The sequence below is a fragment of the Solanum pennellii genome, chromosome 7 (assembly GCF_001406875.1).
Source record: "Solanum pennellii chromosome 7, SPENNV200".
In the NCBI taxonomy this organism is placed as follows: domain Eukaryota; kingdom Viridiplantae; phylum Streptophyta; class Magnoliopsida; order Solanales; family Solanaceae; genus Solanum; species Solanum pennellii.
The window spans coordinates 6,778,051-6,801,008 of record NC_028643.1 but is presented as its reverse complement, the minus strand read 5'-3'; the positions used below and the strand labels follow the sequence as shown (position 1 = coordinate 6,801,008).

General features: G+C 33.5%; 1 protein-coding gene across 5 annotated transcripts; it reads right to left on the bottom strand.

Annotated features, from left to right (window-relative positions):
• Positions 1–510: 510 nt before the first annotated feature.
• LOC107026178 (26S proteasome regulatory subunit RPN13) lies at positions 511–15,001 on the bottom strand. 5 transcript variants are annotated; one of them, XM_015227054.2, is made up of 15 exons: positions 14,841–15,001; positions 14,639–14,715; positions 10,847–10,939; positions 10,631–10,690; positions 10,438–10,476; positions 10,072–10,146; positions 9,912–9,978; positions 9,024–9,105; positions 8,212–8,327; positions 8,081–8,104; positions 2,980–3,090; positions 1,782–1,876; positions 1,625–1,702; positions 1,481–1,535; positions 511–911 (listed from the first exon to the last, which is right to left on the bottom strand). In XM_015227054.2, the coding sequence occupies exons 2-15, from the start codon at positions 14,675–14,677 to the stop codon at positions 769–771; spliced, it is 1,077 nt and encodes a 358-aa protein (XP_015082540.1). In that variant the 5' UTR covers positions 14,678–14,715; positions 14,841–15,001; the 3' UTR covers positions 511–768. The 5 variants fall into 5 exon arrangements, with proteins under 5 accessions (XP_015082540.1, XP_015082539.1, XP_027774208.1 ...); XM_015227053.2 differs by having other exon boundaries at positions 14,639–14,703; positions 14,841–15,000; XM_027918407.1 differs by having other exon boundaries at positions 14,639–14,703; positions 14,881–14,993.
• Positions 15,002–22,958: the final 7,957 nt, after the last annotated feature.

Here is a 22,958-nt window from a genome sequence, read left to right as displayed (position 1 = left end):
TAACAAATTTGGGTAATTCGTATTTACCCATTTAAAATGACCTGCTCATTTGCTACTCCAAATAACAACCTTCGATTTGTTTTGACACAAGAATTAACATTGAAATTTTAATCATTTTGCTTCCCCTAATTCATGTATAAAATTTCAAACTGCATGGGGCTAATACTTTAATTGGCAAAACTTTCAATTTTTGTTTATTTTCAAGTATCTATAACAAGTAGGAATGTCTTCCAAGAATATACAGCAATTTATGTTGGACTAATCAAATAAAAGAAAAACACCTTTATCAATATTAGAACAACAATAAGCGTGTGGTCAAGATACCAAAAAATACTTGGGAAAAATTACTTTTTCAACTTCAGAAAAATAATTTCTACTACTAAAAACATGACCAAACGCCTCAATTCACTAAAACAAACTTTTTCAAATATTTTCAAAAAGACACTTTTAGCTATCGGGAATTCGAGATGCTTGACCAAACAGTCTATAAATATGTTCTCCGAAAATAGGTGGGAGGAAAAAGACAATTTCGAGATCCAATGAATAAAGTGATAGAATCTCAAACTTTGGTGTTGAAACATCATACATGGACACATAATTGGAAATGACTTGAATGTCTATCACCTCTAACAATACACAACTTATGTCACCCTGAATAAATACTTCTTTACAGTGCTTGTAAGTAACATGTTCACATCATCTGAAAATCATTTCTTTTAAGTAAACATTGTGATCACTTCACAAGAGTCTTGATTTGCACTGTTTATCTTAATGCCCTTCATCCATGGGATCACTTCTGTTGCACGTTTGAGATCTTAAATCCTTCTCATCCTGCCTTGATTCATTGGAACCTGATCCCTTGGAAACAGAATCTTCTAGGGCCTCCAGAAAAGATGGAACCGTCAACTTATCTGCAGCAATCATGTATGAAAATTAACCAATTTTAAAACTAAAAACAACACTGATAATTAAGTTGATGAAGCATATGATCTAGTGCATCAGAAATGAATGAGAAACAAAGTACAGCAAGGGTCACAAACAGAGGTATAACCAGCTGTGAACTAGATAGACAGAGTTACACTTCACATGAGCCGCAGCTCAAGCTGCAAAAGGCAAATTTCATACTTCACCCACTTATCGCATGATTAAAAAATATAGTACAGCAGCAGTTAAAGAATGGCTTCGAATTTACAATATATAAAATTTTGGATGATGTCACTATTTGGATCATCGAAGATTATAATTTGTTGAAATTGTTGCACGGAGAAGAATCTTCCATTAAAGTAAAGGTCAATATTTTTTAATGAAAGCAAGTCATGTATACATACAGGTCAGTGATTATAAGCATCCTTGCTTAAGTTTTAAAAGAGATGAAAGAAAGTAGGCAAAATATGGAGCATATAAAATAATTAACCAATAGAAATTAGTGTGTTTCATTCCTTTCAGCTTGAAATGAATTATCAAACAATGTTTTACTTACATTGACTTGGATCAATTCCAAACTGAGTCAGATCTATTTGTCCAGTTCGAAGAACCTGCAGTGAGAAGAGAGTCAAATTTACAGACATAACCTGCAAGCATACCTAAAAAGCTGAATGAAAAAAATGAGATTTTGATGACTCACATAAGTAAATGAATCTAACTGCTGACGGAATGGAGGACTCTGTAGCAATTCCATTAATTCATATGGTGTCCAATGACCCTGTGCAAACATAAGAATTTTCAAGATAACATCAGCACTGTAATCCTTGTAGTTTGCGTACCAGGAGCCAATTTTTTACCTCAGGCAAGTGTGAAGCTAGTTGTTCTTCTAGTGGTATTTCCTCTATCAGTGGTAATATGAGCTCAGGCCTCAAAATATCTCCCAATCCCAATCCTGATACAGTAGCAAGACACGAAGTTAAAGTAAATGGTGTGTATGCTATATTTTTTTGTATTACATGAATGTCCAGATCTTGGTTTCATTCCAGTGAAAAAGAATATTGTTATACTCAAACCCTAGATGTTGTTCTCCAATTGCAAGGATAAAGAAAATGAAAAGATGGAAAGGAGAACCTGTAGGGAAATAAAGCACTAACAAAGGTGCATGACAGTGTAAAGATGTTGTTCTCCAATTGCAAGGATAAAGAAAATGAAAAGATGGAAAGGAGAACCTGTAGGAAATAAAGCACTAACAAAGGTGCACAACAGTGTAATAAATAGCGAAGGATAACCAAGTCTAAACATTCCCTTCTATTTGAATCAAGAGGAGACAAATAAATTCAAGCACAAACAACATTTTGGGCAGCAAGTATATCAGCAAACTGAATATGACAAGAAAAAACTACATCAAACCAAACGAGACACCTAGATTTTACGTGGAAAACCTCTGCATAGTGGAAACCACAGGACCAAAGCTCCACTATAATCAACAAGAGTTGCAATACGTTCTCCAAAATGGCCACCAAAGAAAAGTCAAACGATGAGATAGCACCAAAGAACTTGAGAAATAGAGTAAAATCACCAAAACACATATGATGTGCACGAGCTGAAATCTGGTGCTATGGGACTCCAAATCCACCTCTGTCATTTCCCAATCAAAGATTAAGATAAAATGAACAAGCTGCCCATATCAACGCAATCGGACAAGGAATGAAGCAGGAACCAATATTTGAGATTGGCTGCTAGGGCTGAAAGATTTTGGGCAAAAATCTACACTCACACTTTTCTCTATATGGTTGTTAATCTCTATCTTTGTATATGTGAAAATAAGACAATTAAAGAGGTCTTACATATGCACCATATAGTGCACTTATGGGCAAAATTGGGCTCCAAATTGGACTTTTATTTATCCACATAGCCGAAAACCCTGCTTTATACAATATTTTATCAAAAGGACCAATATAGTGCACCACCATGAGACCTTATCTTAAAAGGATCACACAAATCAGAATGCATCAACACCAGCAAATCAAGCTTTCTTGAAGATGGTTATCATACTCAAAGTGACCAGTCTGATATCAATGCTCCAGTGCACGATGATATGGCTGGCCAACAACCAACTGTTATTGGTGCATGTTATTGATGAACCAGAGAGATCTCTCAGAAGACCTACAAGAGAGAAAATACCTTCATCTTGTTATTCTGCAAATGAGTATGTACTCTTCACTAACGGGGGAGAACCTGAGAGTCTTGACGAGGTCATGGAAAGCGAAGAAAAAGAAAGATAGTTTGATGCTATGGGAGATGAGATTAAATCTTTACATAATAATCATACACTACCTAAAGACAAAAAAGCTTAGAAAAACAGGTGGGTCTTCAAGGTGACACATGAAGATGGCCACCCAGTTCCACGATACAAGGCTAGATTAGCTGTGAAGAGATTTATCAAAAAAAAAAAGGGAGTTGATTTTGATGAGATATTTCTCTCCCGTTGTGAAGATATCATCCATTTGCATGGTTCTTGGCTTAGCTGCAAATCTGAATTTAGAGGTTGAGCGAATGAATGTTAAAACCACTTTACTACATGGTGACTTAGATGAAGAAATTATATGGAGCATACAAGGCTTTGAAGTTGAGCGAAAAGGAAATTATGTTTGTAAATTGAACAAGAGCTTGTATGGTCTAAAACAAACTCTCAAGCAATGGGTACACGAAGTTTGGTTCTTTTATGAGTCAACGGGGCCTCAAGAAGACTCCTTGAGATAATTGTATTTTGTGCAAAAATTCTATGATAATAACTTTATCATTGTTTTGTTATATGTTGATGATATGTCTGTTGGTGATCATAATGCTTGTTGGATCAAAAAGCTGAAGCAAGAGTCGAATAAGCCTTTTGCTATGAAAGACTTGGGACCAACAAGACAGATTCTTGGCATGCAGGTTGTGTCCGTGACAGAAGGCCAAGAAATTGTGGCTATCACAAGAGAAATACGTTCAGAAAGTACTTTGTGGGTTCAACATGGACAAAGCTAAGGTTTGAACACGAAGCAATATCCTAATAATGAATGGTGAGAAGGAATATATGAGAAAGCTCTTTATGCTTAAGTTGTTGATAGTTTGATGTATTCAATGGTGTGTAAAAGACCAGATATTTCTCATGTTGTTGGTATTATTAGTCGTTTCCTTTCTAATCTAGGAATAGAGCATTCGAATGTTGTGAAGTGGATTATGAGATTTTTTTTTAGGATCAGTATTGTTGTATTCTTCAGCATTGGGAATGTCGGCCACCATCAANTAGTTTGATGTATTCAATGGTGTGTAAAAGACCAGATATTTCTCATGTTGTTGGTATTATTAGTCGTTTCCTTTCTAATCTAGGAATAGAGCATTCGAATGTTGTGAAGTGGATTAGGAGATTTTTTTTTAGGATCAGTATTGTTGTATTCTTCAGCATTGGGAATGTCGGCCACCATCAAAACATGCTACAAAGCAAGTAGACTCCAGCTTTTCCAAGCTCCTAGAAATTCTTCTAACTCCTCTATTTTTTAATGACACTTCTAACTCCTCTATTTCCTCTATATAGTTTTGTTTACACCAAAAAAATAAAATCATCAGACAATTCCATTTCACATCATGGACTGATTTGATCTTGTCGAATCATGAAATATTTTTATGGCGAATCTAGTATGAGTTTGTGTTATGGCCAGGAAAGCCTATTCTTTGTGATTACACTAATTCAGATATTGTCGATAATGTTGATACTCGCAAGTCTACTTTAGGCTACTTGATTACTTTCGTAGGAAGAGTCGTGTCTTGGAATTCTAGATTGCAAAATACGTGTTGCTCTATCTACTACAGAAGTTTAGCTTATGAGTTGCTCGAGATGAAGAGATTCTTAGGGGAACTTGGTTGTCCCAAGGAGAAGCATGTGCTTTATTTAAATAGTCAAAGTGTTAATTCACCTTGGCAAGAATTTTACATTTCATGGTCGATCTAAACACATTGATGTGAGATACTATTGGATTCAAGATGTGTTGGATTCTAGGTTGCTTGAACTTACAAGGTGAATTATTTCACATGGCTTTTGGCAAAGGAGGAAGTCTTGACACATGAAAACATGAACAAGAGGAAACACAACCTTTTCTCTAGATGTTATTTATGCGAAGAACAGGTGGAGACAGTCAACCATCTCTTTTTACACTGCAAATGGACAGATCAATTATGGCAGATGTTCATTCACAAAAGGAAGATCAAGTGGACAAAACCGGAGAGAATCACACAAGGTCTAAAATGCTGGAATAGAGATGGAAATGCAGGAAAAGAGGAGGAGAGATGGAGGATTGTCCCAGCATGCATCTGGTGGACAATTTGGAATGAAAGGAATCAAAGATGTTTTGAAGGAAAGAACAACAATATTCAGAAGATAAAGATAAACTGCCTAGGTCTTTATTATTTTTGGTGTAAGCAAGTAGTAATAGAAAATTCTGCAGATGTTTTTAATGTTATTGACTGGCTGTAACTAGAAGATATTAGGGCTGATGTAAGTATAAATTTTTGGTGGGGAACTACACTTTGATGTAGTATACCTGTGGATATATAGAAGTAAATGTTACCTTTGTCAAAAAAAAAAAAAGAGGGTTGCTTGAACTTGAGAAAATTCATACGGATGATAATGGTTCCGACATGATGACTAAAGACTTGCCAAAAGGGAAGTTAGAAGAATGTTGCACAATTGTCGGGATGGCGATCTTCTCCACATAGTAGGAGGGGGGAGAATTGTCAGATTTTGGGTCTTTTTTCTTTCCTATGAGGATAAATGAAAGCGTAATTTGGATCAACCCAATTTTGCCCATAAACCCAATACTATGGTGCATATGTAAGACTTCCTTTAAGGTCTTATTTCCAGATATACAAGAGTAGAGATTATCAAACACACAGAGAAAAAAGTGAGTGTAGATTTTCGCCCAAAAACTTTCAGCTCTAGCAGCCAATTTCAAATTGCAATTCCTACTTCGTTCCTTGTCTGATTGAGCAGATATTTAAAAAGCTAGTTCACTTAATCTTAATCTTTAATTGAGATCTGTCAAAGGTGAATTCAATGTCATGTAGCTCTATTTTTTCAATTCGTGAACAGTAGCTGCATTTTGGTGATTATACTCTTTTACTTCTCTAGTTCTTTGGTGCTATCTTGTAGTAGTTATTGTTGCTCGTTATTTGGCAATTCTTTGGTGGTCATTTTGGAAACGTATTGTAACTCTTGTTGATTACAGTGGAGCTTTGGTCCCGTGTTTCTACTCTTCACTCCAAAGAGGTTTTCCACGTAAATCTTTGTGTCTTTGTATGGTTGATTTAGTTGTCATATTTATTTTGTTGATATACTTGCTGCCCAAAACGTTGCTTGTGCTTGAATTTGTTCGTCTTCTTTTGATTCAAATAGAAGGGAAAATTTAGACTTGAGTAACCTTCCGCTATTACTCTATCGTGCACCTTCGTTAGTGTTTGTCTTTCCCAACAATACCCTTAGAAGAAAATTAGAAGGCAGTTAAGGAAGTAAATTAGACATCAAGCTTTTAGTCCTGTATACCTGTTGTGGATGTGGGTTGCTCAATTAAGTTAAGTATTTAATTAGATTTAAAGTAGATTTATATTTTTTATATTTTAAGTAGCTTTATTTATTATTCTAGAATAGGATTTATGTTTCATAGCTTCATAAGGATTAGGTTAAGCTATAGTTATAAGTTTGGAATAGGATTTAGGTTTCCTACTTTCATAAGGATTAGACTTACTATTGTTGTAATAAGACTCTTATTTAAAAGGGTTTCTTATGAATAAATCAATAAAGTCATATATCATCAAAAAAAAACAAGAGATCACCATTCTCTCTCCCATTGAACTCCAAAGTTTCAACCTCCCTTTAATGAGTTGAATAAATATATCGCTCCGTGAGTCAATCCTTCCCTAAAGATTCATAACATTTGATATCAGAGAATGGGTGATAGAGATCAGTTCCAAATTTGAGAAGAGAGTGTCATTAAAGAAACCTTAATGGACTCTAAAATTGCAGCAATGGAACCACACCTCGATGAAAGAATTATCCAAGTCATTCAAGAAGAATTGTCTAGATTGGGAGTTGGCTCTACAAAACTACCAACCCATAGACATGAATCAAAGCACAGAGACGACGAGCATATCAACAATTCATGCTACTAACTGTTATACACCAACTATTCAACTGCCGATAAAAATCATCAACAAGTGGTAATTCACATCCGATAGTGCCAAGTTATACAAAGATGAATTTTCCTAGTTTTAATAGCATCAACAATCTATTATTTGGGCACATCGTTGTGAACAATTTTTAGAGCAATTTGGACCTCGTGAAAAAAGCAATCTGATCTGAGAAATAGTCATGCTTCAGCAATCTGATAGAGTTGAAATTTATTCCAGAATTTTTGGATGATTTCCCTGAAATTTGCGCTTGAGGACAAGCTCTTTCAACGCGAGTGGAGTAATGTCGTGGATGCGGGGACTCATTTAATTGAGTATTTAATTATATTTTTAAGTAGATTTATTTATTATTTGTTTATATTTCAAGTAGATTTATTTATTATTCTAAAGCAGAATTTATGTCTCACAGCTTCATAAGGATTAGGTCAAGCTATAGTTATGAGTTTGGAATAGGATTCAGGTTTTCCTATTATTATAAGGATTAGACTTCCTATCTGTAATAAAACTCTTATTTGACAAAGTTATCAAGTTCAAAAAATAAGACACTAATTTAAAGGGGTTTCTCATGAATAAATTATTAAGTCATATTTCAGCAAAAAGCAAGAGATCAAAGTGATCACTCGCATTGAACTCTAAGGTTTTAGCCTCCGCTTAAAGAGCTGAAGAGATCGAAGTTCTCTCTTCCATTGAAGTCTAAGGTTTCAGACTCTAATGAGCTGAATTAATATATCGCCCTGTGAATCAATCCTTGCCTAAGGATTCATAACAATACCATAAAATTTGTTAACAAATATTCTTTACTTTAATTTTAATCATCTCACCAACGGTTTAACTACCTCAAAATCCTTTCAACTACAAAATAGTGAACTGGCATGCTGCCCAAGCATTAAAAAAACAACCAACAAAAAGTATGAGTTGATCAAATGCCTACCTGCATCAGGATCTACAGCTTCATCTGTACCAACCATAAGAAATAGTATTAGGTCCACATGAAGATTAATTGAAAGAGATTGTTAAACAGTTAAACTTCAGAAAAGTTGAAGGGAAGTAAGTCAACTGAACCTGTGGACCCTATATTACTCAATATTCTTTGAAGATCAGACAACTTTACTGGGCCTGAAGATGTCACATCGCTACTTGCTTCAGTATTCATGCTTGCACTAACCAAATTTCCCGCCCTGAAAGAGGTCATCCAGAACATTTTAAATGATAACTTCCAGCCTCTAGCAACTTCATAGAAATGAAGATGGTTGTGTACTACTACTTTTAAAAGGAATGCAAGAAGGAAAAGAAATTATTCAACTGTCTCAGGACCTAAGTTTCTCGGACTCTCCAAAAATGTTGTTGCACCCATGTCAGATCCTCCAAAAATGCACTACTTTTGAAGGATCCGACACGCACCTGATGACATTTTTAAAAAGTCCGAGCAACATCTTGGTCCAATCTACTTTTAAGTGGATGTTTTTGGCAAATATAAAAATAACTTAAAATAAGTCAAAAATGACTTCTTAAGTTAGAGAGTGCTTGGCAAAGTTAAAAATAACTCAAATAAGTTTAAAATGACTTTACAAAGTTAAAAAAACAATTTAAGCCAATCCGAACGGGCTCTAAGTTTATTATTGTAGCAGCATGGTTAGTGAGGAATTAAATATCTTCTCTGACTTAATTCTGACTGGGATTTAGTAGTAGTTTTTGTAATCAACTATGACTCAATGTCGAACTAAGTTGCTAGTTTTCTTCAGTAAAAGTAAAGTGAGGCAAACCAATTTGCATCAGTTCTTACAAATCTTTGTTAGCATGTAAATCTCCCCCATTTTTGTGACAAGATGCAACATCAAAAACAGATCTTATACTTCTCAATGAATTAGTATTACCTCGATGAAATATCTTCTTCTACCATATCTTCAGAATTTGGTAAAGGAGCTGAAGCTTCAGGCTCATCTTCAACAGGAAACTCTGTTCAAAGAAGTTAAATTTTACCTAGGTTAAAACAGGTACGTTAAATGAACTTCCACTGTTGTAACCTTCTCAAAAAGTAAAAATGAACTTCCACTCTTCCAATTATAGAAGTCATATAGATGAAAAGCCCATTAACATCATCCAAATGTAGTTACTAGAACAACATATTAGAGTGCATTCCCCAAATTAAAATTCCATTTTCAACTCCTTTATGTTGTTACGACCAGTCAACTACTACCACACTTGAAATTCGTAAAGGTACAACATTCATGATCGACACAGAACAGCAAATAATCAATAAATCAAAAACGTCAAGAACCATAATGACACTTGACTTTATGAATTAATTTTATGAATTGAAATCAAATTAACAATTAAAACAGCAACATGAAACACGTAAACAAGGGAGAAGAAAAGCTAGTCACATTGCAAGTCCACGATGCAGAAGCCTTACAAACTATATCAGAAGGAAAAGAGACAAGGGATGGCTAGTCGACAGCTAATACATTTAGGTCTGCAGGATTGACAATAGGCAGAGAGGAAAGAAAAGAATTAAAGGCAGAGACTAAAAGAATATATTGGCCTTGACAACTTGAAAAATCTTAATATTTGTTGAGTTCATGTAATCCTAAACTAGGTTGGTAGGAGAAGGTAGGAGAAGTTATCATTCTTTCAATAAATCAACTTTTTCAAGTTACTAAATTTCAGAAAGGACATAAAGCAAAATAAAAGTGAAGACAAAGGAAAACAAAATAGCAAGAATTAAAACCCACAAAGACAGGCACTGAATAAATCTTGATTACCTAGTGGTTGATTCAAGTAGAAGTTGACTGAGCTACATAACTGTGCATCATTGTCAGCTGCTGGCTCCTGGCAAGAAATGAAGGAAAATTTTATCACAAACTCAAAGCATGATCACAAAATTCAAAAACATAAAGTGATATCTATGGCAACAGATATGACCTGCATCCAAAAGAAAAGCCTTCTATCGTCGGTACAGAACTTCAAAATGTAAACCCTTCCAGATGATTGATTGACCTGAAGAGCATCGAAAAACAATGAATTAGCATCAGATATTAATTGAAGTGAACCTCTAAACGAGAATTTTAAGGATTTTTTTTCAAATGGAGGAAGTTTGAACCTCTTGTAACTTTGTAAGTGAAAAGTGAATATTTAGATTGGAAATAAAGTTTAAACTCGGTCATTGGTCACTAGACACTATTGATTCTGTATGTTGTGAACTTCATCTTAATAATCACAGAATTTATTTTGTTGAAATTGAACAGTTTTTCAGTAATCTGAGTAACAAGCAACAGGGAATAGAAATACCTTCTCAAAGACTGCCTCCTCTGGGAAAACAATCTGATCCTATGATCAACTTTTGTCAAGAAATAACTTTCAGATTTACAGTTTAATCACTATGGATGGTACCATATGCAGAATAAGAGCAACGATCAATAAAATTAAAGTGAAGCAACATCAAATAACAAACTTCACAAATATTTGACTGGAACTAGGATACATCTTCAACAATGTTGAGATTACGGTCAAGCCACTGAAAATGGAGTAGTCCCTCTTCACCCTAAAATATCAAAATGACATCTTATCACAATAGGTATTTAGAAAATTGTCAAGCAACATTTTGTAAGATCACCACCATGTAAACTAAACGAGGTCTCAAACTTGGGTGAGCAAGAAAAATGATAAACCAAATCAAATATGATTGCTTTTCCCATACCCTGCCTATACGAACAAGTCCTTTCCGTGAATCAGGGATAACCTTTTTGCCCTCCATGAGCATTTTACCAGCACGAAATTCCATCAAAGTTTCCTGAACAAAATAAACCAATGTCTTTTATACCACACCATTAAGACAATCAAATGTCACATGAACAGAAAAATATTTATCATGACATGAAATAGGATACACATATACTGTTTGTTTTTCTAATTTTGATTTCTTTATAAAGGGGGAAAACAATTGAATAATGATACAAACAGAAAAACAATACTCACTTATCTTTGACAACTAACTATTTTCTTATGGAGAAAAGCAGAAAGTGCATATATAAGAGAGTTATGCTACAAAGGAAAGAAGAATAAAAGTGAAGCTCTCTGCGACTGTCATCAAATTTGTGCATACAAATTGGATGCCTATGTACTCCAAGATGAACCAAAGGTACTTGCATATTTTCCATCAGACTAGTGACATCCTTGACTTCTTTGAGTACCTTCCATCCATATCCTTCCATGTGTGAGATGGACCATCTGATGCTTTGTACATCTCCTCATTCCACTACTCCAACTTGTTGTAAGCTCCTTAGCGCATCCAGGAATTACCAAGCTAACTTATTCTACAGTACTGATGCCATATTGTGATGTACCAGAAGGATCCAATATCCGCATAAAAGCACCACTTTATGAAGGATCTTCCTCTTTCTTACATTTTCTACTGTTTAAGTAGCCAGACAGACTCTATGAGGAAGTCCTTCCTCTTCAAGGCATATTAAACAAGGAACACCAGGACCCCTCCAGTTCTCCAGATGTCCCCTCAGACACCATAATGGTGTACAAATCTTACAACCAACATTGTTTTTTCAGTATTCTTATGACAACCAATGATGGAGTTAATGTGCTACTCAACCACTTAACACCTCTAGACCAAACATTGCCCTATACTTTGTAAAATGTCATTGCCCATATATTTTCCTTTCTATTTCTTATACTTAAGTAAAGGAGGGAAAATGGTTGTTGCTGCCGCCGCCACCACAATTTAAAGAGTTTGCAGAATAGGTAGACCCACAAAATGCCAAATGCAAAATCTCTCTCAAATTATGATGTGTGCTACTAACTAGAAGTTGTCGCCCACACAAAAGTCTGTTTGTTTTTCAGTAAGCAGAATTTTAAGAGAGGGTCTTTCTTTAGAAATACATAATGCTTGCATCCAAACCTTATTCTAATATCTCTCCAAATAAGCCCTAAAAATCTGATAAAGAAGCTTGCCACTTCAGATATATAGGAATTATTTTACATCTTCAGATTTCTAGCTCAGTTCTTTCTACTATAACTTTCGAGTAAACTGTAAAGAACAGGAAAAGCGCAACACTGATACAGGTGGCACTTTAGACTAGTTCAAACTGCTTAGTCTTTTAGCTTCATGTAGTTATGTTTTGAAGCTAAATAGTTCAGTCACTTTGTAATAATGCATCTTCTTGATGCCTTTTCAATACAATTAAATTACTTAACCAAAAAAGTGTTGCATCAAGTATTTGTCTACCTCCAACATGATAACATCTATGCAGTAAATAGTGACTCATCCAAAACCTATTTCACTCTATAGATTATCAAAGGCGCGCTTAATAGTGACTCATCCAAAACCTATTTTACTCTATAGATTATCAAAGGCGCACTTAAGCCCTAAAGCGAGGCTCAAAACGTGTTGAGGGCTTTGCCTCGCTTTTTTTTTTTGAACATTAGTGCTTTGACTCGCTTTATGTGCGCTTCAGCGTCTAACATCAAGGTTCTAAAAGGCAAACGTTTCCTTGTCAATGAGCCTCGTATGAAGAAGTAACACTAAATAATTGATATTTCACTTTATCATAAATTTTTTCAATTTCTTTGGACATATATTTGTCATTCATGTTTATAATTATTTGTCTTTGACTAAACATACATATTTGTATTTTTTTCTCCCTTTGCGCCTTTTTTCATTAAAGCCCGTGCTTTATTTGCGCTTTGCGCTTAAAACCCACGGACCTTATAGCTTTTTTGTGCTTTTCGCCTTTGATAACACTAACCTTAAAATGTAATCTTATAGATATTTCCACTAAACTAATAGGTATGTAATCCTTGATGCTCGTAATTTCTCCCTTTTTAGAATGATGGCAATGGAAGAAGCATTAAGACTTATTTTGAATACTTCCGTCTCTTGAAAAGCTTCAATGGTCTCCATCTTTGGAAACTGCAAAAGTAAAACCAACTTTGTCCCCTGCAAAGACTCAACTGCCTTTTGAATCTCTTCTTTCTCAGTGCCCCTCTCCAACCACACACTCTTTACTTCCCCTATTTGGGGTCAAACGCTGACCCCTATGGTAGGCCTCCAACCTGCCTACTTGGCTCCTTCCTAAATAGCTGCACATAGACTCCTATGAAAGCCCCTCCTACCTCCTCCTCCCCTTCATGCACTACACCTTTCCATCGATTAAATGAAGTTTCTCCTCCTATTTGTTATGCCTACCTTGTAAAAAAAGACTTTATGTTTGAGTCCCCCTCTTCCAACCATAACGCCCTTAACTTGTCTCTAACTACTATCTTGAGTTATTCCTAGTTAGTGTCTTTTAGTACTTCCTATAAGCAAACTAATTCGGTACTCACATACCTTCCTAGTTTGTTTCTTCAAAAATTTCCTAGAAACACACTAAATCAGCACTCTCCTACCTTCCCTCTAATATCATGAAGTTAACCAAAAAGAGATGATTAATAAGGGCCTGTTTCGGCGTAACAGAATTGCTTTTTTCCAAGTTTCATTTTCAAAACCCTGTTTGATTATACATTTTGTCAATTTTCACCCAAGCTTCAAAAAACAACCCCTTACAAAACTTCCAACACTTCTTCAAGTGTATTACATGTACAAATACAACTTCAACTTTCAAGTACTTTTTGAATTTAATGAATTNTAGAATTGCTTTTTTCCAAGTTTCATTTTCAAAACCCTGTTTGATTATACATTTTGTCAATTTTCACCCAAGCTTCAAAAAACAACCCCTTACAAAACTTCCAACACTTTTTCAAGTGTATTACATGTACAAATACAACTTCAACTTTCAAGTACTTTTTGAATTTAATGAATTGCAGACCAAAAACTTTTCAAGTAATATACTTCATGAATGGTTGTGAAAAATTTTCGACCTTGGCCATATGGCAAAATGTTTACCAATCATATCCTTGGGTTCAGTATAAAAGTTCTTTGTTAGCAAATCTACTTGAGGTCTTGTAACATAATAATAATATGTATCATGGTCATAAGATGATTGTACTAGATCTAGCAGACCAAACTATTTTTGCTTCTACTTTACTAACAAACTTGCATCTTCTTCGTGCCTTTAATGAAACATTTACTTCAAGAAAAAAAATACAATTTCATTATCAATCAATTAACTAACTGTCAATACTAAAAACTAATATGGATCTGCTATATGCTCTACTTTGAGTCCATATCCTATCCCTATGTTTAATTTACGTGTTTTACTTTTCTTTTCAATTTGTTTAAAAAAAATGACTCTTCCTGTATTTGGTAACTCTCTAATTCCAATATTTTGCATGGCTTGTTTAAGATTATAAGATTCAAAGAACATTTTGGTAGATTACACAACTGCAAGATTAAAAAATATCCTTTATTTTCAATTTCAAGTGAGCAGATACAAGAGCCTCCTCAAATAAAGACAACCCTACAGAAAAAAGTCGATAATTTGAGACCTTGATGATAATACAGTACTCCGGGCAAGACAATAGATACAAATTTAGTGGGTACCTGAATTTGGGGAAAAGTGTCCGTTGACGAAGAACCCATTGATTCTCCAATGTATAAACAAAGAACTGAAAACAAAACTGGCAATTTAAGTAAAAAATAAAACAAGTTACGAAGCCTTAATACCCAATTTGTAGGTTTGAAATTGAATACTGAATAATTAGCGAAACAAAAGAAAAAAGTGTGAAACAAAGCAACAGTTTACCACTCTATCACTGTGCTCAGATGAGAGAGAAGATTCATACAGTTTTGCAAACCCAACAACTTGTCCCGTCGCCGTCGCCGTCGCCGAGTTGGGCTGCTCAATTTATACTGAACTTTTTTCTGGATTCAGGACTACTTAGGGATTGTTTGTTTGATGGACACAAACCAATATTCGGAGAATTTACACTAGGTAGCCACTTTTTGTGGGGTGTATTTAACATTTAATCACAAATGTTGTAAGCTTAGCCAAAAGAAAACATGTCTCTATTTTTAATTATGTAAATTAAATAAATCTCATAGTTTTAATATGAATTGCAATTTATTCCTAAATTTATAATTATATTAATCTCTTAAAATAAAAAAATACAATACTTGAAAATCAGATACATTAATATGTAGCTCGGGCATTAAATAATATCTCAAATACATTAATATGTAGCTCATATACATTAAAAACTAGCTCGGATACATTAAATACTGGCTCGTATACATTCAAGAAAGGAAAAATAACTTAAATACACAACTATAATTTTTATATTCTCTAATTTTCCCTACTTTTTTTAAATATTACATAATTCCCTTTTTTTTTATTTTAGTGTGAGTTTTTAGATACATTACATTCTCTCTCCTATAATACACATTTACCCATTTTAATGCCTATTTTTTCTCCATTAAAACACTCAACCTCTTAAATCAGTCTTTGAATTTTAAATTTTATCCATTTAAACACTCAACCTTTTAATCAGCTTTTTGGTTTTGAATTATTAAATTTAATTAATTTTAAATAAAAGACCAAATTTTAAAATTTTCAATTTCAAAATTCAAAAAATTTGAAATTTAAAAAAGTAAAAATTTCAGGAAGCAGGACAACTTCCATTAACTTCTACCGTTTTTTTCTTACTCCATCAAGTTTCAGTTCTTTTTTTTCCATAATCATCTTCATTCTTCTTAACCCAGCATATTTCATTCTTTTCTTCTTTTTATTTTTGAATCCATCATCGTCTATTTCTTCCTAATCTGTAATCGTTTGAACCCAACATCTTTTTATTATTAATCCATCATCAATTCGTATATTCTTCTCTTTTTTGTTTTTGTTAATTGTTCTATTACATCATAGTAATGGATCCGTTAATTAATAGAAGGGTATATGATTCCGACTATGAAAATTGGAAAGAAAATAGGAAAAAGTCTTTGCATGATCCAAAGACTCTAGCGAAACATCAAAATCAAAGGTTGTCAAAATACAACAAAAAAAGAAAAAAGAAGCAGCAAACATTGTTGTTAGGCCTACATTGTCTCGGGTTAGTATTTTGGTACTTAAAAATGTTGTTTAAATTAGTAAAAATTTTAAGGAATCAAGTGTGCTTGCTGATACATTTGAATAAGTGTGTATAGTGTTTTAGATGGTGAATTGATACATGAATTTGTTGTGTATCATAATATTTTATATGTATCATGAAGTTTTGAAAATTATTATAATGTATCAATCAATAAGTTTAGTAAACGCGTCATCAACTGTGCTTGATGATACATATAGAATCTGTGTGTACAGTGTTTAGTCAATGCACTGATACATGTAGTAGATATGTATCACATGTTTTGCATGTAGTATGAATTCCTGAAAACTGATATCATGTATCAGTAAGGTAGTTGTTTAGTTGATGTACTGATATATGGTTTGAAACTTGTTATAATGTATCATTCACCAAGTTTGATAAATGTTTCATCAGCTGTACTTGATGATACATATAAAATCAGTGTGTATGTTGTTTAGTCGATGTTTCTGATACATGTATTAGACATGTATCACATGTTATAATGTTTTATTTAATTCACTGATACATGTACGTTGTCGTTTGTCAATGTATTTGCAGGATGAAGTAAAGACAAAATGAGTAATGCCAAGTGGGGAGATGACAATGATTTTTGTTTCCAAGATTCTTTTATTTTATGTAGTTAGGACTTAGGAATAGGAGAGATCCAATGACAAGAGGAGCATGAGTGAAAAATAATCATGTTTTTTTTNAGTATCACAGAACAACAAATTTAAGGGATTTTTTGTAAATACTAAATTAGTCGGGACAGAATGTAATTATTGAATTACACTATGGGATTCCTTAAATTTTTACTTAAAGAAATAAGGGATTTTGGAGATTTTTAAAAGTAATGGGGATAATAAAAATAAGCAAAACAAAAGATGTATATTTATATAATTTCGCCTATTTTGCTTGATATATATGAGAGTACGATTAATTTGAATTTGCATTGTATAAGATCCATTTAAGGAAAGTGCTTCCAATTAAAGATTAAGTATTTTTTCATATTTGGGACTTAAATTTGAAACATCTCGTTAAAGGATGAAAAATATATATTGGTATTAAACTTATTCTTTTCACATTTCTCTCTTTCATATTTATTTTTTTAAGAAAAATGTGTTAAACATGTAAACTCCTCTCGGAATCAATATATTCATAAGATAATTTCAAAATCGAGAAAAATTGAACTGACTTTTATTTTTTTGTGATGATTTAAATATCACAAAAGATTAGTATTTTATAAAAATAGAGCAAAATTTACGAAATAAATCAAATATATGTTTTAAAATTTTGTATACAAAAAAATATCAAAATAATGAAAGAAATATTTTTTTCCTTTGAACCATATCTTTAAATCTTTGTAATAATTTTTCTTTTATCTCATAATATACAGAGTTGAGAACCAAAATAAGCCATCAAAATATAAAAATGACCAAAATAAGCCACTATTTTAGTTAGTAACTAAAATAAGCTTAGTGGAAAAAAAAGTTTCACTTTATCCAATTTTTCAAACGTTTTCCGTTAGTATCATAACGTGTAATTTTAATGTATAATGGAACTTTTTCTTCCACTTTATAAAGTGGAATACTACACTTTTTAAGAGGAATATTTTTCACGTTTTGAAAAAGCTTTTTCAATGTTGTCATACAATTATGTTGATTTGACATGTCATAAAACGGAAAAAATATTACACTATGTATTTTTATTTTTTTTATTTTAAAAAAAATTTCAATCTCTATTTAAGGCCGTTTAAAATGATTGATATCACCTACAACATAAAATCTTCTATATTTGTTCATTCAATCTCAAAAAAAAAATGTCTTCTACGCCTAAAGTTAAAGTTTCAATTTATTGGGATGGCGAAATTATACATGACGGAAATACCGTTTATTATAATTGTCCTCCCAAACACAATGTTAAATATCCAATTAATGTTCGATATCATAAATTCATTTCATCAATTTATAAAAGAATGGGTATAAATAGTACTGATTATAATTTGATTATAGTCGGAAAAATACCCTACTTCATTTTTATCACAAGGACAAGTTAATTTTGGAGAGTGGATTATCTATAATGACGAATCGTTGACCGACTTTTTGAGGGTTCCAAATGACTACATAGATCAAATCAAGTTAACAATACTTGAAATCTATGTTAGGAAGGAGCCTAAGATTAGTCAACAACGTTCTCATTTATCAGTCGATGTCAATCCCCAATTAGAAAATCGTAATAGCGTTGATGAATTTCCAATAACTCAATCTGCTGATTTTCCTAACATGACTCATTATCAAAATATTCTTACCGGCCGATATGATTTTGATTTAAATGAAACTATCAATGAAAGTGATCGGTAATGCTCAGTAATTATATTTCAATCATTATTTGTTGATTTTGTCAATTATTTATTAGTTTATATGATTTATTTTTCTTATTATTATATATTTTGTAGCGGTTTACCTCAGCAAGATAGGAATATTGCTCCAAGTTATGGATTAGATAATTATTTTGGTCAGTCATCACACTTTGAAATGACGGAAAATGTTGGGACATCCTCAAATTTACATGTCTCGCCTATTTTTGGTGCAGATGATTTTCAGTATGTTCAACGTTTGATTTTTTTTTATTTAAGTAAGTTAATTGCATGAGCGAAATATTTATACTTTTTTACATATATAGGAAAAATATTACACAAGATGAACCCATTGATCCAGTGAATATCGATGATCGTGACCTTCCTAATTATGGCTCACCTTCAGCTAGTGATAGTGATGATTTGCCTAATGCTGAGGAATCAGGAGATAATGTTCCATTTGAGGCATCATCTAGTGATGATGATTTTTCGACTCTCAATCGATCACCAAGACCAATGTCCATGAGCCCGTTTCGTAATCATGAAATTCCTTATCTTGATCATCTCCCGTATGGTTCAGATATCTTTGGTGATACATATGATGAGTATACATCACAACGTACGTGGCATGAAGCAGAAGATTTCATGAATGGTGCTATTTATATTGAAAAAGGCATGTTATTCAATTCAAAGAAGCAGTTGCAAAGAGCAGTTAAACTTCTACATTTGAAAGTAGCAAGGGAGTACTTTGTTATTAAATCGACAAAAAAATCATGGCGACTTGTTTGCAGGCGTGTAGAACAAGGATGCCGATTTAGGTTGACTTCTTTTATTGATAAACATACAAACATGTGGAAAGTTGGAAGATACATTGAAGAACATACATGTGATATGGGTACATGTCGCGAAGGACATTTCAACTTGGATGTTGAGATGATTGCTAACGTCCTCCGTGTTGATATAGAAAGAACGCCAAGGTACTATTTTATCCTTAGATGATTCTTATTTAATAAGAAAATATTCATTTTTATTTGATAATTAATATTATTATTACTTTTCAGGTTTCCCATCAAAGACTGTCAAACAGCCGTTCTTAAAGCATATGGCATTTCGATAAGTAGAAGAAAAGCCTATCTTGGTCACAAGCGGGCTTTTGAAAAAGTCTATGGTACTTGGGAGGGTTCTTTTGCCGAGTTACCGAGGTTCATGGAAGCTTTGAAACACTTCAATCCTGGAACAATAGTAGAATGGAAAACAGAGCGGCGTGTCGATGTCATTGAACATGTATTCAACTATGTGTTTTGGGCTTTTAAACCATGCATTGATGGGTTTGTGCATTGTCGTCCTGTTATATCGATCGATGGAACACATGTCTATGGAAAATATGATATCAAGTTGTTGATTGCGATTACAATAGATGGTAACGGCTCTATATTACCTTTGGCATTTGCAATAGTTGCAAATGAGAGCATAGAGACATGGACTTTATTTTTGGATCATTTGCACTTGCACGTTGTCAAGGGTTGTAGAGGGGTCACATTGATATCAGATAGGCATCACGGAATACTCTCATCCGTGTATAATTCTCCGAATTGGCAGGCTCCATTTGAGTTTCATCGTTTTTGTTTAAGACATTTGAAGGCCAATTTTCAAAAAAAATTCAAAAATATCACTTTGAACAACCTATTATGGGCAGCTGCAAATCACTGTCAGGAGAAAATTTTTTTGGAAAAAATGGAAATGATCAAGGAGATTAATGCGGAAGCATATGTGTGGCTAATGAAGAACGATCTTGACAAATGGACATTGCACAGGGATGGAGGTAAGAGATGGGGCATGCTGACAACAAACAGTTCTGAATCATTCAATGGTCTTCTCAAATCAGCAAGGGGTCTGCCAGTTACTGCAATGGTAAGACTCACTTACAATCAAATTGTGAATCGATTTGTTACAAGATCAAAATTTGTTAATCATCTAGTACAGGAAAAGCAACAATGGATGCCTAAACCATTCAAGATTTTTTAGGATAATCGAAAAAAGTCGCAATGTCACACACTGATCAACTATCACCAACAAAGGGAAAACATATTTGAGGTGCAAACACATATGCATCATGGTCGTGGTGGTAATAAGCACATTGTAAATGCATCACAAGGAAAATGTCAATGTGGTAAATGGCAATCATACCATATTCCGTGTTCTCATGCAATAAAGGGATTTGACCAAATTGGATATCAAGCATGGGAGCATATGGCACCAGAATTCACTGTGCGTAGCTACAAAAATGCCTACTTTGGACAATTCAATCCACTCGACGGTGAAAAGTATTGGCCTGATAGTCCCTTTCTTATGATAGCAAATAAAAATTATTTACGAAAAGTGGGCGTAAATAAAACCACCAGTATACAAAATGAAATGGATGTTCCTGCAAGTACACTCACTCGCAAGTGCTCAACGTGCAAACAAATAGGCCATGATAGGCGCAACTGTCATTCACGAACTCGAAACGCCTCATATGGTGGTAGTAGCTAAAGAAAGATGTTTAATTGTGTTAATTTATTCTTGTATCAATTTTTATGCAACTTTTTATTCAAACTTTTGATCATCTTCAAGTCATGTTAAAATTTTCAAATTTTTTTATTCACTTTTTAAAAGAAAAAATACATACACAAAATAATAATAATATATAAAACAAAACCAATAATACCATACACCACAAAAAAAAGATACATACACCAAAATAAAACTATATATGATTAGAATAATTTACTATACACCCTCAAAAAAAGATTCATACACAAATACAATAATATTATGTTGCACAACCCTTTTTTGAAATCCGTAAAACATCTCGCGGTCTAAGTCCCTTATATCCATCTTCATCTTCATTGTTCCTCTTCCTCTTTTTGGCCAAAAGATCCTTTATGTTCACATTCTTTACAATTCTTTTAACAAGTTTTTTTCTTCCGGGTGTTTGCGGCATATCATCCACTGGCATAATGAAAGTAACATCTGGAGACGAGAGTGGTGATAAGGTGGTCTGCAAATACAAAGTTAGATAGTAGAAATTAAAAAATAAAAGTATAAATGATAGGAATATGCAATGTGATGCAAAATAAAAGTCTACAAAATAACTAATATAAATATTTCAAAAAAATAAAAAATAACATAAACCTGTGTAACATCGGGATCCTCATTAACTGTCGGAACAACATCCTCTATGATCGTCGTGGGACTCTCCTCCACTGTAGATGAAGGTCCCGTAGTATGAATCTAAAATTATTAATACTTAATTTAATATAAAATCAAAGTTTTAATAATTAGTATAAATATTTCAAAAAATAAATAAATAACATAAACCTGTGTAACATCGGGGATCCTCATTAACTGTCGGAACAATATCCTATGATCGTCGTGGGACTCTCCTCCACTGTAGATGAAGGTCCCATAGTATGAATCTAAAATTATTAAAACTTAATTTAATGTAAAATCAAAGTTTTAATAATTAATATAAATATTTCAAAAATAAATAAATAACATAAACATGTGTAATATTGGGACCCTCATTAACTGTCGGAACAATATCCTCTATGATCGTCGTGGGACTCTCCTCCACTGTAGATGAAGGTCCCCTAGTATGAATCTAAAATTATTAAAACTTAATTTAATGCAAAATGAAAGTATTAATAATTAATATAAATATTTCAAAAATAAATAAATAACATAAACCTGTGTAATATCGGGACCCTCATTAACTGTCGGAATAATATCCTCATTAAGTTTATAATTAATTGTTAATGCTTATCGCGATATCAGGTATATAATCTCCAACATCTATTGTTGATTTATAGCTCATACTTTCGATTCCTTACACATCTCGAGTCGATCTTGAATAAGGATCAAATGACATATGTAATAAATTCATGATGTCTGACGTGTCAAATTGATGAACATGTAAATCATAAGCCTCTACTCTCACCTCTGCCTCTATGTCTGGATGAATAGGTATACCACCAGCGCCACGTCCTAGAGCGCGTCCTCGAGCTCTACCTCTATGCCCCATCCGTCCACGTCTGGGTCCTCTTGCACGCATATGTTCAAATAAAGGATCTCCCTAGAAAAATGGCTCTCTAAATTGTATTCCAACCTCAAGCAATGTATCTTTAACAATCTGAGATACCTCTTCACCATGTGAAGCTGAGGTTGTGTCTCTCTGCCACTGTAATGCAAGACTATACAACTTAAATAGTCCTCTGGACATTGCAATACTAGTACCAGCAGAATGAACAAAGCCTGACGATACGTCAACCTCTAATGCAGGCCTACCTATAAGCAATCTTCATGCCACATGTACCATAATCTATACCCTGCCCTGCTAGTACCATCATTTACCTCAATAGCTAAACTCTGATGTCGATTACCCCAATCACAAAAATATTTATCCATCATT

What these genes read in the sequence shown, in the direction of transcription:
- LOC107026178 (XM_015227054.2), bottom strand. Translation starts at nt 14,677, where the DNA reads ATGGGTTCTTCGTCAACGGACACTTTTCCCCAAATTCAG. An exon ending in GGCTTTTCTTTTGGATGCAG is followed by an intron (nt 9,979 to 10,071) that starts GTCATATCTGTT and finishes ATTTCTTGCCAG; the next exon opens with GAGCCAGCAGCTGACAATGA. An exon ending in GAGTAATATAGGGTCCACAG is followed by an intron (nt 8,105 to 8,211) that starts GTTCAGTTGACT and finishes TGGTTGGTACAG; the next exon opens with ATGAAGCTGTAGATCCTGAT.